Genomic DNA, 15,904 nt, shown 5'->3' with positions numbered 1-15,904 from the left:
TCAACTGATGAATGTTTCTTTAACGGGGACCTAGTGACGAGGTATTCCATTAACCTGTTATTGTGTATGAACTACAAAACTTGGAATCAAGTCTGCATACATTACTTGTTGCTTCTTGTAAGTTTAAAGAAAGGTTATTCCTGACAACCCCAACAGCTTGTTCATGGCTTGCCTGACATAGCAACAAGTAATGTATGCAGACTGTATTCCAACAGCATAAAAATTGAATACATTAGTAAACTGGTTTATAACAAGAGTAAGAATAGGAGCTTAATTGAAAGTGTGAATACAAGAATGTCTTGTAAAAAGCAGGATGAGAGCACAAAATGGAGGGATAATCAAATGCAAGGGTTTACCACCTTGCTTTAAATGAAAGTGTGGACACAGGAGGACTTCAGGGTGAGAGCACAAAAAGACATTAAGAACAAGCTTTACATAACAGTGTAGGTCTTTCAGGCTGCATATTCAGTAGAAGTTATGCAGGGGTAATCAAAGTATTTGGGGGTTTACCTCATTGTTTTAAATGAAAGTGTGGACACAACAGAATTACAGGGTGAGAGCACAAAAAGACATCAAGAAGAAGCTTTACATAACAGTGTAGGTCTTTCAGGCTGCATATTCAGTAGAAGTTATGCAGGGGTAATCAAATTATGTGAGGGTTTACCTCATTGGTTTAAATGAAAGTGTGGACACCGCAGGACTTCAGGGTGAGAGCACAAAAAAGACGTTAAGAAGATGCTTTACTTAACAGTGTACAGGTATGTCTTTCAGGCTGCATATTCAGTAGTAGTTACGTAGGGATAATCAAAGTATTTGGGGGTTTACCTCATTGTTTTAAATGAAAGTGTGGACACAACAGAACTTCAGGGTGAGAGCATAAAAAGACGTTAAGAAGAAGCTTTACTTAACAGCTAGGCCTTTCAGCGATAATCCAATTATGTGAGGTTTTCCCTACTTGGTTTAAATGAAAGTATGAACACAGCCAGAACTTTATTAACCCTTAAAAACATGGGTGCCCCAGTGTGAACAGGGTATTTTGGGTGGGAACGTCAATCTGGATCTGATTGATTTATTTCTGGGGGATATGGGCGATCGGTGATCCAGGAAATTGCCTGATTAAATAACAATTTCATTACGATCATTTGAGAGCACTTAGTGACTGATTACTTGCGACAATTCTGTGCGGGGTTGAATCTCGGTTGCCTAACTGGGCGCTGCCTAGTTTTCCCTAAGACCTATTCCCCCAGCTGTGTGAGTGTGACTTATGAAAGCATAAGAGACAATTATTCATACTTGGTGATTTTTTTCGTTTTGTTTACGGTTGTACTATCTGGTGAAAAAGCAGAAGGATTCAATTTAGCCGCCGGCTTAGGAGAGGCTGGTCTTTTTAACCACAATGAATAATAATAAGTATGATTGAAGTAATATTCACACAACTCTTTTAACTTTAAGATTAGACCATGGTTTTTAATTAAGAGTGAGACGCAATGGCTCAGTGGTAGAGCAGCAGTCTCTTAACCGGGAGGTCCCAGGATCAAAACCAATTCGATGCGCTCATGCTTTTTGGTAAGGCATCAATCCTCATTACAAAGTCCCTCGGAGAGGATTTAAAGCTGTCGGTCCCCTGGTTACTTACAAGCATACAAATGATTTCTTAGCAGTCGGGTAACACAGACAAATCAACCAATCTTCAAACTTCGAGGTTATCTTGAAGAACCGTCCAGACACACCCAAGGTTTGAGAAACTTAAATTTAAGTACTCAAGTTTCGAACCACATGCAATCTTTAGCCTAACATGAAAACTCAAAGGCCCGAATTCACAAAGCAAGGTTTGAGCTCAAACCTCCTTTTGTTTCGCCAAACCTCCCTTTGTTATTACAAAAGGAGGTTTGGCGAAACAAAAGGAGGTTTGAGGTCAAACCTTGGTCTGAGCTCAAACCTTGCTTTGTGAATTCGGGCCAATGGGTCCTCACTCATACTGTTATGTGCCATGCAGAGATGCATACCGGTATGCAAATAACTTTTGCAAGCTTGTTCATGTATTAGCAACGAATGCTTGCCCAGCTTGTGGTATAAAGTGTTGAACTGTCGTTGTTTTGATCATGTGTGAACCCACATCACTGATAGAGGGTTACTACTCAAACTTTGACATTTTACAAAAATAACTTTAAACTACCATGACCCCATGTGAACACAATTTTTGCGACCTATAATAATTCATGATTCACATCGCATGCTAAGAGCAAAAAGGGGATAAACCCTGTGCAAATGGACGTGAATTAATGCCCTTCAGGCTCAACTGATGAAATGCCCAGACTTGCCACGCAAAACAAGTATAACGATTGCACAACATAGTTCACTGAGTGGGTGGTGACAAATTCTGAATTGATTTGTCACCATTTGTAAACATAATCAAACGTTGCTCTAACATTGTCACCATATTTAAATAAAATCAATTGTAGCTAGTCAGTATAATCTGTTGTCCTTACATTGAATCCAGGATTCAGTATAATAATAAAAAAGGAGGGGGGGGGGGACTGAAACATAATTAAATGTTGCCTTAACATTTTTACCATATGTAAATACAATCAATTGTAGCTACATAGTATCATATGTTGCCCTTACACTGAATCCAGGATTCAGGATTCAGTATAATACAAAGAAAAAGGGGAGGGGGGGGGGGGGACTGAAACATAATTATATGTTGCCTTAACATTTTTACAATATATGTAAATAAAATAATAAAATAATTTCACTTGAAGTTCCCTTCAAGTGTCATTAATTAATCCAACCCTAGGAGAGGACTACGATTGTTGAAAAGTACAGAAAGAACATACCTGAATATTAATACCCGTAGTAGCTCTTTGTTTGTGCCTAGGAAATCCAGATAGACCCTGTCAGGGATAAAACAAATTATAAGAAAAAAGTAAATACAAATAATATGACTATATACACATGGCTGAATAAGCAGCAGCATGTCCCACATATTAATCCGCAGATATTTAGATGTTACACACTCAGGGGGCATGTAAGCCCTTTGCTTAAGAGCTAGATCGTTTCTTCAAGTATATGCAAAACAAAGATTTAAAGATGAAGATATATGTACATAATCAAATCATTGTAAAAAAAAAAAGAGGATTTAATCAAGTACTCCACCCTTACTCCCCCTCAAACCATGGTATAGAGAAAATGAAGCATGTTTATGCTTTTTTAATAATTTTTTATTTGACTTTGTACACCCATGTATATCGTCTTTTAATGAGGGATTACACCCGCATTCAAAGTTGGGTAGTAAGCACAAGATTGAGAGAAATGAAATAGTCTAAAGTCTGAGAAAATTGAGGAAAGTTTGAAGTTGTAAATGACCACACCCAAATTCACACCCAAATTCACACTCCTCCCATGTTCCAGCAACTTCAGAGGTTTTTTTTTTTTTTTTAGGATTTATTTGTTATTGTCATTAAATTTGTTTATGTCATAATATACCGGCCATATACCGGTACATTCATTATCACATCCCCCCCCCCCCCCCCATCTTGTGAATTTATGGTTTACACTTCATACACTATAATATATTATATCTTATTATATCAAAGTAAACCATCTAATTTTACTATTGGTGAAATTCTATTTCTCCGCCTGCTCAAAAGTTTAAACATGCCTGACATAGCACACTACTGTAAAATCAGATTCAACTTTTGAAACACATTTATTGATGGTTACTGTTGCAAGGTCTGAAGCCTAGACTAGTATCATACACGGGACTCTATGCTATCATGCGGCATGCATGTAGGCAGCGCGATATACACGATAACACGACCACCAGTTGTATCTAACATAACGGCGTCCAAGTGTCCTTATTATCTTATATAGATCTAGTGTCTGCATAAGAAGATAACAGTTACAATACTAATTCTGACATCATTATGATATGACATTGAAATCTAACCACACCTGACATAGCAACAACATGCAACAAATAGCTCATGATAAATTATCAATGTATGTGGCTTATAGCCTTAAGGGCTCTCTCGAAATGTTTTTTAATGATATTATTCGAGAGAGCCTTAAACGGCTCCCATACCCCTGCACGGAGAGGCATGTAAACAAAACTCAAAAGTGGTCCAAAATCACACTTTCGCGCACCCAACCAATATTGGACAGTGGCTTTGATAAATTTTGTCGTAGTTTTGGTCTTAATTAGCGCTTTAATTTCAAAATCGGATCTAAAAATAACAAAATAAGAGCAATTTTCTTACCAGACCGATACAGCTCAGCTCCCTTTTCACGTGTACCGTGTGAATTCACGATGTCTACACAATGGTGATGACCTCTGACTAGCACTTCATAAATGTGCTGCTTCCGTATAATGCGCTGAATAACACTCATACAGCGCATTATACGGAAGCAGCACAATTTACCCACAATTACGGAAGTGCCAGTCAGAGGTCATCACCATTGTGTAGACATCGTAAATTCACACGGTACACGTGAAAAGGGAGCTGAGCTGTATCGGTCTGGTAAGAAAATTGCTCTTATTTTGTTATTTTTAGATCCGATTTTGAAATTAAAGCGCTAATTAAGACCAAAACTACGACAAAATTTATCAAAGCCACTGTCCAATATTGGTCGGGTGCGCGAAAGTGTGATTTTGGACCACTTTTGAGTTTTGTTTACATGCCTCTCCGTGCAGGGGTATGGGAGCCGTTTAAGGCTCTCTCGAATAATATCATTAAAAAAACATTTCGAGAGAGCCCTTAACTTAGGCTATGTGGCTTAGTGGGGAATAAAAACAGATTAAATAGATCTAGAGATCTAATGTCATTCAAATAAAATTTAAAAAATGACATCATTCTTGAATCTTGACTCTTTACAGCATCCATAAATATATTTTAGTCAACCTACTTAAAATATTTATTCACAGTCGTTGCAAATGAATAAAGAATCTAATAATTTATTTCGACGAGTCAGTATTGAACACAACAACAGATGTCATATTAATTTTAATCTAAATTCAACACTTCAACTTCAGCATACGCATATCATGTACGTGTGGGACTGAACACATTCTGAAGACAAGGAAGAGCTCTCAAAATATGCGACAAAAAATTACCGTAAGTTCCAGCTCCCCCGCCGAAATGTTGACCAATGTGCTTGTAGATGAGGTCCTCTTTTCGACCTCATTCCTCCTAACCCGTCTGATTCTTTTTGCTGTTCCATTGCTAAGGAAAAGGGTGGGGGCACGTTTGAATAGCAGTGAATCATCGACTTAATTTGCTCCACCCTCATTTTCCATTTGATTATTAGCGCGCTAGTTATGCACGTGTGTACAACGTATACAGTTCAAAACCGCAATCAGCTGATCTATGTATACATGTCTGTGGGTAAGTTGTAAACAAAGGTGGTAGTCTATATAACACAGCCTCTGTAGCTGAGGAGAATTGAAAACTGCAGAGACATAATTCTTTTCCCACCTCTGTTTCTCAAGCGCGTAGCCAGGATTTCATTTTAGGGGGGGGGGGGGGCGGTAGTGAGCACGCGAAGCGTGCGAATCACTTACAGAGCGCGCGAAGCGCGCCCCCTAGGGGGGGGGGGGGTGGGTGCAGGGAGGGGGAGTTTCCCCCCTCCCGCGCGAAGCGCGGAAGCTTTGAAAGAAGACGATTCGTTGTACCTTTCTCGACTCATAATCCTTGTCTGAATTCTGTTCCCCCCCCCTCTCGTGCGAAGTTTTGACGTTTTATTAAATTATTAGAGAAAGAAGACGATTCGTTGTACCTTTCTCGACTCTTAATCATTGTCTGAATTCTGTTCCCCCCCCCCCTCTCGTGCGAAGTTTTGACGTTTCATTAAATTATTAAAGAAAGAAGACGATTCGTTGTACCTTTCCCGACCCTTAATTCTAGATTTGAAGTCAGTTCCCCCCTTTCCGCGCGAAGCGCGGAAGCTTTGATGATTCGTTGTACCGTTCTCGACTCCTTTTCCCTTTTTCTTCCTACGACCTTCTTTTTTTTTCCTCCTCTTTCTCTCTTTTTTTTTTGGCCGGCGTTTTTTTTTTTGGGGGGGGGCGACCGCCCCCCCCCCCCTGGCTACGCGCCTGCAGTGTTTCTTGAAGATTTCTAAAGAGATATACATAAAACTATATAAAAGAGAAATAAACTGATAATTGCATCTGGCATTTGAATATTCAGCAATTGCTTTATTGAAGAAAAAACAACAACATTCATATTGGTATATAGACCGCCGGGGGGTACTAGGAGTTACATGAATTTTGTGCAAATTTCGGTAACATTCAGCTTTGGTGATATCCATTAATTTTATTTCCGTGTATTACATTTTTATTCTGTTCAGGCTACAATGTAGTCTATATTTGATTCTTGTTATATTTCAATAAACAAATGAATAAATAAATAACATTCGAGGTTGTTCCGAGTCCCTCAATAACACATCAGCAGCAGTAGCAACAACAACAACAGCAGCAACAAAGATAAATCGATAAAACTAAACAAGCAAGAAAAAAATATTATGAACGTTTCTCCTTTTGGCATCATGTATAGATAGAAAAGACTAATACAATTTGTATGTTGCTATGGGGAGGTGGGTGTTTGAGCTATGCAAATATAGATTTGTAAACAGTCATTATTTCTTTAGTGCTTTCATGACCCTTCTTTAATGTGTAATTGATCAGTGACGACATCAAATGATCACTTCTTTTGTAATTGTTCAGTGACGACATCGAATGATCACGTCACATGCATGCGATCCAAACAACGGTAAGAGCAAGAGGAGAGAGAGAGAGAGAGAGATAGACGTGAGGGGAGGAAGGGGCTTATAATATTAGAGATAGAAAATGTGTGTGTGTTTGATTGCTTGATTAGTTTAGAGAGAGAGAGAGAGAGAGAGAGAGAGAGAGAGAGAGAGAGAGAAAGAGAGAGAAAGAGAGAGAGGGAGATCATATATATATATATATATATATATATATATATATATATAGAGGAGGGGGGGGGGGCAGGGACAAAACGCAGAGATGTGTGCACCCTAAGTATAACAAAATAGACCAGGTGGGAGGGGGGGGGGGGCTGAGTTCTCGAACCTTCTTTAATTAAATTGACATTAGAAAGAAGAAATGTATTGTTATATTGATACACATGTGAGCTGTAAAACGATTGTTATGCCTTCATTTTATTTTGTGCATGACAATAAAGGAATTCATTTTCAAAAAAAAAGAAAAAAGACAAATATTTGTTTTATTTTTTGCAGCTTTTGATGCTTAAATTGCAAATACTAATTAATTGCTGTGCTAAGGTAAACCTTATTGACGAATAGGAATGAGTAAGTTAACTGTTGTCATAATCTGATGAATATATGTCCTTTAGTTCAGAGCATTTCTATGTGTTGTTGTTTTTTTAATTTTCAAAATAGGTCATAAAAGGCTCAACGTAGTACATGTATATGCAATAACTGAGAGGATAAGCTGCCTAACCTACTGATGTCATCGTTTTAATTTCATTTGGTTCATAACCTTGTCAAGTTTATTTTCATTTCTATTTTGACGTCATCCTTTTGCTCTTGCTTTTTTTCTTTCTATTCGTTTTCTTCTGTATTCATCAAATAGAATATCCATTTCTCTACCAACTATTTATAAATAATCTTTTGACCATAGTGGGAATATTTATTAGCTTTCATGTCATCCATGTCAAATTATATTTTTAATTCTCTCTCTTGTTTATTTCGTGTTTGAAAAGTTCATATAATAATATAATAATATATGCGAATAAATCAATCAATCAATCAATTTAATGACGATCTTTTTTTTGGTAATAGAAATATCATTCTATATTTCAACATTTATTTATGACACTGATAAGATACTGATATGGAGGACAAGAGAAGTCGGCAACCTGAAGATTATGTGTATTCCTTATTTATGCAAACATCAAACTTGCTAGATGGCCTACGTGTGTGGATTATTCGGATAGGTGTGACGTTTTGATCTTCTTGTGATCTGACGAAGTTATTATCTTGTGAAAAGTTACGTTGCATTGAGGATCTTCTTTTAGATTGACGTTCACCATGACGTCACACCGCCGAGGAGCTATTTCGAACACGTCATTCGCGTGAATGGATTTGTGAATTTCGAGAATTTACTGTAAGTATGAATAGTTTTTAGCTTTTAAAAGCCCTCAGTAGTACTAGTTAATTAATACATTGTAATTTAGGTATTCCTATACACTTGTGATTATCTATACCGTGGTTGTTTTGGATGAAACATGAATGGAAAGTTTTGTATGTGATCCCACCTGTTCATTGTTGTGTTGTGTGTTCGGCTTGGAGGCTAGTATCTATGCTTTCTGTTCTCATGACATTTTGAGGTTAAGGTTTTCATGAAATAGTCCAAAATGCATTTATGACGCACAGACGAGCTTCATTTCTTGCAATGCATAGCCATACTAGACGTCTTCCAGCCCTATTGTGTTTGATGGTGGCCTATATTTCACGAGATCGAGATGGCCAAGGGCAAGGTTCTTCAAATGCAATTAGATTTTTTTAAATGCAATTAGGTTCTTTAAATGCAATTTTTCTAAAATAAATAAATAATATTAAATAATGATCTGACTGAAACAGTGAAGATATATGACTTTATTTGTAATAAATACATGCCTGTATTAATGAAGTACATGTAGAATGTTAATTCATTATGAAACTAGTCATAGAGATCTAGATGTTATCAAATAAAAGATTAGATCTATTACAAAATATTGATTGTTTCGTTCAGAACTTCAGGAAGATTTGAAGATGGATCTCTTATGTATAGCATACATGCCAACTGTTCAGATTAAAGAGGAACATTCCTCTTTTTGGGAGAAGATAATTATCATTTTAATGCAGGTGTTCCTCTTCCTGTACAAATTTGTCTGTAGTATTGAATAGGAGAGTTAGGATTGTTCCTCTTTTTTTTTTAAATAGCATAATTTGTACAGATTTCTGATTTTCAAATGTTGGCATGTATGGTATAGAAAAAAAACCACACTGATCAAAGGTTCTTTCACTTCACATTATTTTTGAGAATCATTTGGTGAGTAGCATGTGCAAAACCTAAAACTCTTTGGTTTGTATTTTGCTCAGTCAAAAAAATTGAAACAAAGAATAGATTTCTTACATAGACTCTGTATGTACAGTGTATGAAAAAAAAGTAAGTAACTAAACTATTAGAAGTAGAAGTAGTAGGTGTCCCTTTTTTCCCCTCCATGTTTGAGTAACAAAATGTGATCTGGATCAAATGAAGTACAAATAATTTTACTTATTATTTTGTTTGGCTTTTAGGGACTTTCCATTGTGTGTCTGAATATTTGAATTTTTCGGTCAAAGTACCGGTACTGCTTTGTCATTCACATCAAATTTCTATTTTTTTTTAAATGATTAGTAGTAGCAATTCATGTAGTGCCTTTGACCTGTCGTAGCTTGGCCAGTGTTCAATTTGTAGTGTGTGTTTATACCAATATGGCAACCCTTGAATGCCTTCCATGAATTATTTTATTTTATTATATTTATTTTATGTTTTTGCAGAGGTAAATAGCAACCACGATGGCTTCAAGATCCCAGCAGCATCTCTTCTCTGTCCAGTCTCAGTACATAGTGCGCGACGAAAATGTGTTCTCCTCGTCCAGTCCAAGGCCCGAGGCAGAGGGAAAGGAGACGGATCAGGAAGCTGGGACAACAGAGGGCACTAGACGTGAAGGGTACAGGCTCGCTGGATCTCAGCCTGCGTTCTTTGACAGCAAGAACAGAAATTCCACCGATCTTGCCTTTCGTCATCGGCAGAATCAAAAGGACGTGCAGTTTGATCCAAGTCCAAGGCACGAAAATAAATCTCAAGGTCAGTAATGACGTTACTTGAAACAAGTCAATTTCCATTCAATTCAAACATTGAAACACTGGGTGAATAGAAAGTATTTATCAATTTATTTTATTTTCAACAATTCAATGTAGGTAAAAATTATATTCTGGTGGTGGTTGTTATTTTACCTGACTGCTAAGAAAGCATAAATGCTTGTAAGTAAGCAACCAGACGGCCGGCAGCTTTAGGTCCACTCTGAGAGACCTGGTAATGAGGATTAATGCCTTACCAAAGGGCACTAGCGCATCGCTTTGGTTTCGAACCCGGGTCACCGGATTACGAGACCACTGCTCTACCGACTGAGCTATCGCGCCTCCTCAAATGAAATAAATCGGATGTGCGTACAGGATGCATACAAAGATATTGACTTTCTACGGCAGATAAAGGGATCTGTACATTCATGTATTCAAGCTTACAGTTACGAAATTAGAAAGTCTTAGGCATATTAAGAGTGAACATAACTGTTGTCAAAAATCAGTCGTCGTAGAAATCAACAGAAAATATAATCATTTTCCATTCCATGATTTGTGTTTTATGCAATGGAGGGGTCTAAAGTCAAGCAAAGCTTGTTGCAGATGAAAAAATTTGAACCAAACCGTTCAATTCAAATTAGGTTTTATTCAATCTCATCAAAAAGTCCAAAGACTAAAAATGTGAGTTTACATCAAAACATACAATCATATAAAAAAGCATTAAAAATCATATACATACTGGTTTATTTATAAAGAAAAACATAGCAAATGGGAAAAAAAATATCAAAATAAACAAATGTTTACCTCAAAACATCAAAGCAGTAACAAAAGACAAAACAAAAAATACAAATATTGCTTGCATGTCAGATGAGTGTACTGGAAATAAAGTAATTCAAAACAGATTGAAGTTTTATGAGAAAAAATGAAGAAAATTTAGCCCTTCTGTTTTGTTACTGAGAGAATAAGTGTCATAGACAAATAAAAATGTATACAGTGAAATAATAACACAATAATCTTGAAAACAGCACTATGTTATCATTACTCCTTCCGCAGGGATCGTACCTACCGGAGAAGGTCTACTCCAAGAGCTGTACACAGAGCAACAGGAACAGTTGAAGGCAGCTGAAACAGGGATGGCAGGGATACAAAAGGAGAGGGATGCGTTTGAAGTGAAATGCATGGAGCTGGAAGCTGAACTCACTGCACAGATTCAGGTAAGCAAAAACAGCTCAGACCAGGGACCTGTTTCACAAAGCCTGTTTTCAATGACAAATGACTAAAATCAGTGACAAATCTGCTAATAACCAATCAGAATCAAGGATTTCAGTAGCTTATAACAACAACTGTCGTTTGTCACTGATGACAATTTTTGTGAAATGCCCCCCAGTTCTTATCTTTTTGATGAATAACAGTTGTGTACAAAATCAAAACCTTTATCGACTTTTATGATGGTTTGGGTGCTTTTTTAATTTTCAACTTAAGGTTTGTTCACATATGCCTTGGTAAACAGTTTTGGTTAACCATGTGTTTTTTTTGGAAGCATAATTATGCGTACTTCTCGAGGGTGTAGGATTACCTAAGCATTTTTATACATATATTTTCTAATTATATTACAGAGCACTTGTAACTTTTTTTATTCTCAAGGGATCTAAAAAATACAATCCTTGCTTTTTTAATAGACTCCTCCACTATGTTTTACTATTGTGCCAATCTTAAATGATTTATTCAAATAATTGTATAATCATTTGTAAAATGTTTGGTTAATATTGTGTAATTGAATTTGTATATATTACATATTCATTTGATTATGTTATATCAAGTGGAAAAATAAAGAAACCTTGAAACTTCACTTCACATATTTTTGTATCTTATAGCACACAGATTAGTGAGTATGCGTACTGTAGGTCAATTGACATGAGTGTCCTGCACAGCTTTTGTAACAATTTCCTTTTAATGTATGTAACTGTGATGTACATCTTAACCTGCAGGTGAACAAGGAGCTGAAGAAGCTCCTGGTGGCCTCCATGGGAGCCGACCTGCAGACCCAGCTGGAGAACCTGGCCCATGACCGCGCCCAGCTGGCTCAGGAGATAGAGAATACCATGGCAACCCTTCTCAAGGAACGAGAGACCCTGGAGAGAGTCAACATCCAGTGCGACGTCTGGAGAAGCAAATTCCTAGGCAGCAGGTACGACATACTTCTGCCTTCTTTGCCCTGTATCATAAGAATTGAATTTCAGTCAATCGACCATTTTCGTAATGTAATCAAATGTAATGCATGTTACAAAGTTCTCATTCACCTGTTATGAATGAATGTATTCCAATAGACCGAATGCGAATTGCATACATTAATTCTTGCTAGGTAGGACAAACATTATCTCTCTTCCTACTAACAACACATAATGAATAAATTTTGAATTTTTTCTATTGATATACAATTATTCATAACCGGTGAGTGAAATAATTTGTAACAAGGCACTAAACAAAGATTTGTGCATCGAATTTGATTACATTACGAAAATGGTCTATTGCAAATATCTTATCTGTCTTCATTCTTGCTACAGTGCAGGAATTACAAATTTCTGTTACATAAAACTGATAGTAAGATATAATTGATTGTAAAGATATAATAAATTAGATTCATTTTATGTTACAGGGTGCAGAAGCGCCTCAGTCAGCTTTAAGAGAAACCTAATGGCACATACACAAAAATGTATATTATACATGTCTTCTTATCTGGTACCAAGTATAATTTGTGATAAAGGATTCTTTTTTTATTTTTAGATTTATGGAACTGTCACTTTTAAAGCTTATCTGTACTAGTTTATAGGAGGGATTAGACCACCCTGCAAGGTCACTGGACAGGTGGTTATCTCATCAACTCAGCTCTCAATTAACATAAGAAAAATGGGATCATGGAGGACGAATAGTCACAGATTAGGTATCATTTGCTATATAGAGGGCGCAAGTAGCTATAAGTAGTGCAGTGGGGCTTAGAGTTTTTAAAACTTTGTTAAGAATAATTTTTACTGCATTCAGATTGGCTGAACCATTTGTATATGAATGAAAATGTCTGAAAAATTTGCATTTTTTAATTTTATTTTTAATTGCAAGAAAAAATGTTGATCACATCAACACAAGAACACATTTTGACATGTTAAAAGAAAACTGTGTCATGTCAAGATACTGCATTTTACATTAATTTAATTAAACTGTTATTTTTTTATAATTCTTTTGTTTTCAGATTGCAAGTGGACGAGTTGATCACCTCTAGAACACACCTTGACATGTTACAACAAGAATCCTTCAGTGCTCTCCAGAAACTCCTCGATGAGAGGGCAGAGATCAGGCGCCACATGATGAAGACGGAACGGTGGGTCACATTTCATCTTTATTCCACTAATTTTTCTGTATAATGTATGGATCTGGGATTAGAAGCGTTTGATTTTACCATGTGTTCGGACTACCTACCAGCATTAATCGTATAGCTATACAATAAGTCATTATATTTTCTTAGTCTGAATGTCCTACAGCGAAACGCCTGTCTTAGCATCGTTTTGAATGAAAACTCAATAAAAGTCAAGTTGCGGTTTTTCGCTACTCGGATCAAACGCAAATATCATTCGCAACTTGCACTCTAACGCAACTGCCCATTGCATGAAGAGAGTTGAGATTAAAATCAAACGCAACTTTGCGTTTGGTCATATATCTATCATATAGTTGCGTTTGATCTGGAAAAGTTGCGATTGACTTTTAGGACTCGCGTTCATTTTCAGAGTTGCGTTTAAATGCGACTCTTTATGCAAGAGGGACCAGGAATTATCATGAGCATACACTAATTATTTTGCGAGCTGCCAGCTGTCATGTCAGCGCTATGGCTCGGTGGTAGAGCAGTGGTTTCGTAACAGGGAGGTCCCGGGTTCCAACCAAGTCGACATGCAAGTGCCCTTTGGTAAGGCATTAATCCTCATTACCAAGTCCCTCAGAGATGACTCAAAGCCGTTGGTCTCCTAGTTGCTTACTTACAAGCACACACATGCTTTTTTAGCAGTCAGTTGGACTAATAAATAAAGTGACCTTATCAAATTTAGTTTCTTTATACGATGTTGTTTTCTAGTCAAGAGTATAAGTGAGGAATCTTCTAAACCTCTAAACAATGTCCTTATATCTTTTTTTCTCCCTGCATCTCAGGTTATTACAATATCTATCCAGTGCCTTACAGAGGAACCAGAGTATAAATGAAGAATCGTCCATAAAACCTATCAGTAATGTCATGACCCTTGCCCTCCTGAACGAGCAGCTCTCTTCAACCATCTCCAGTGTGCTCCTCGGCGATGTCGGAGGTCACCACCAGGGGTCAACTGCAGGTGGCCCAAAGGGATTTGAATTTGTGGATTGGACGGAGGCAGAGATGTTAGCCAAGGATGTAAGTGTTTGATTAGTATATATTGTATATCTATACGTGTATATTAATTCCATAAATTAGGGACCGACTTTGTGACATTTTTGCTGTCCCAATTACATAAGGAAGCCACATGTATTTGTGGCTCTGAGTAAAGACTTAAATAGTGGAGTATGATTGTTAAATGATTCTAGGTATGAGGATGCAATATTATGCTTGGAAATCACTTTACAATCTCACTCCACTATTTAAGTCTTTACTCAGAGCCACAAATACGTGTGGGTTCCTTATGAATCTGGGACACCAAAAATGTCACAAAGTGGGTCCTTAACTTATGGAATTACCCACATATATATATATATTTACAAGAATTGTATGAATTCACGAAGTATGCACTCAGGGTTATGATAGTAGGTTTTTTTACGACATCATTGTAAGCCTGTCAGAGAGGCACAAAAACCATAAATGGCCAGTGGATATATACATTTCTAGAAAGTATGCAGATGCTAGAGATGTTTGTCAAAGACACTAGCTAGGTCTTTTCCATAAATTATCATGTGCTTGGCCGATGGGTACAAATCTTAAACAGAGGTGCGATTGATGTCAATTTCAAGTTAAATTGCAATCAATTCAGATCAATCGTAATTCTAAAAGATCAGGCTTTGGATTTCCTCATATTGTGTTAACTGCCCCTCTTCTGTTCATTGATTTAAATACAGATTGTCTTGAACAAGCAACCCAGCATCAAACTGGAACAGATATCCCAGCAGGCCATTCTGCAGGGTCCGGTGCCAAAGGTCAACATGACCCATCGCTATCACCCCCACACGTGCTACGAGAACATCACTATCAACTGCTGCGATCGATGCACTGGTGATATCAAAGTGGTATGAGACCGATAGAGGTGGTAGATGATAATAATGAACAAAAGGTCAACATGACCCATCGTTATCACCCACTACGAGACTTCACTATCAACTGTCGTGATCGATGCACTGGTGCTATCAAAATTGTTATGAGACCAATGGAGATGACAAAAGCTGTTTGAAGGTGTAAAGCCCATGCCATATATCATATCAACATGGTTGGAACAGTGATGGGTGATTTTCTTGAGAAAGCTGTGTGAGGTACATGTATCTTAGGCCAACTGCTGCATCGATGCACTGGTGATAACAAAGTATTATAAGACCGGAAGAATGAGAGATACCCATTGCTAGCATCTCCACACCCAGTACAAAGACATTACTATTAACTTCTCCGAACGATGCACTGGAGATAACAAAGTAGTATTGAGACCGATAGAATGAGAGATACCCATTGCTATCATCTCCACAACCAGTACAAGGACGTTATTATTAACTTCTGCGAACAATGCACTGGAGATAACAAAGTAGTATTGAGACCGATAGAATGAGCAATACCCATTGCTATCACCCTCACACCCGTTATGAGGAGATCACTATCAACTGCTGCGATCGATGCACCGGTGATATCAAAGTGTTACGAGACCAATGGAGGTGATAAAAGCTGTTTGTGGATGTCATTCTGGAAGTAAAGCCAATGGCCAAAATAACAGAAACAAAATGGAGGAAGTTCGAAAAATATTGGACCTATCATAAGAGAGTTATGAATGTT

At 37.3% G+C, this 15,904-nt stretch overlaps 2 protein-coding genes across 2 annotated transcripts in view; one reads left to right on the top strand and one right to left on the bottom strand.

Moving 5' to 3' along the window:
* Positions 1-5,314, bottom strand: part of LOC100887881 (zinc finger protein 181) — a 35,707-nt gene extending 30,393 nt beyond the window's left edge. The window contains exons 1-2 of the mRNA XM_030981861.1: positions 5,114-5,314; positions 2,838-2,894 (exon numbers count right to left, since the gene is read on the bottom strand). The gene's annotated coding sequence lies outside the window, so the exon portion shown is untranslated. The remainder of the gene's footprint in view (positions 1-2,837; positions 2,895-5,113) is intronic.
* A 4,567-nt stretch (positions 5,315-9,881) lies between these two features.
* On the top strand, positions 9,882-15,429 carry LOC100888070 (golgin-45). Its single transcript, XM_030981377.1, has 6 exons — positions 9,882-9,900; positions 10,921-11,081; positions 11,856-12,055; positions 13,112-13,240; positions 14,059-14,293; positions 14,989-15,429. The coding sequence occupies exons 1-6, from the start codon at positions 9,882-9,884 to the stop codon at positions 15,160-15,162; spliced, it is 918 nt and encodes a 305-aa protein (XP_030837237.1). The 3' UTR covers positions 15,163-15,429.
* The last annotated feature ends 475 nt before the right edge of the window (positions 15,430-15,904 follow it).

Source organism: Strongylocentrotus purpuratus, unplaced genomic scaffold (assembly GCF_000002235.5).
Source record: "Strongylocentrotus purpuratus isolate Spur 01 unplaced genomic scaffold, Spur_5.0 spur5_scaffold_12, whole genome shotgun sequence".
NCBI lineage: Eukaryota > Metazoa > Echinodermata > Echinoidea > Camarodonta > Strongylocentrotidae > Strongylocentrotus > Strongylocentrotus purpuratus.
Note: the sequence above shows the minus strand (reverse complement) of the source record. Positions and strands in the feature narration are given on the sequence as shown.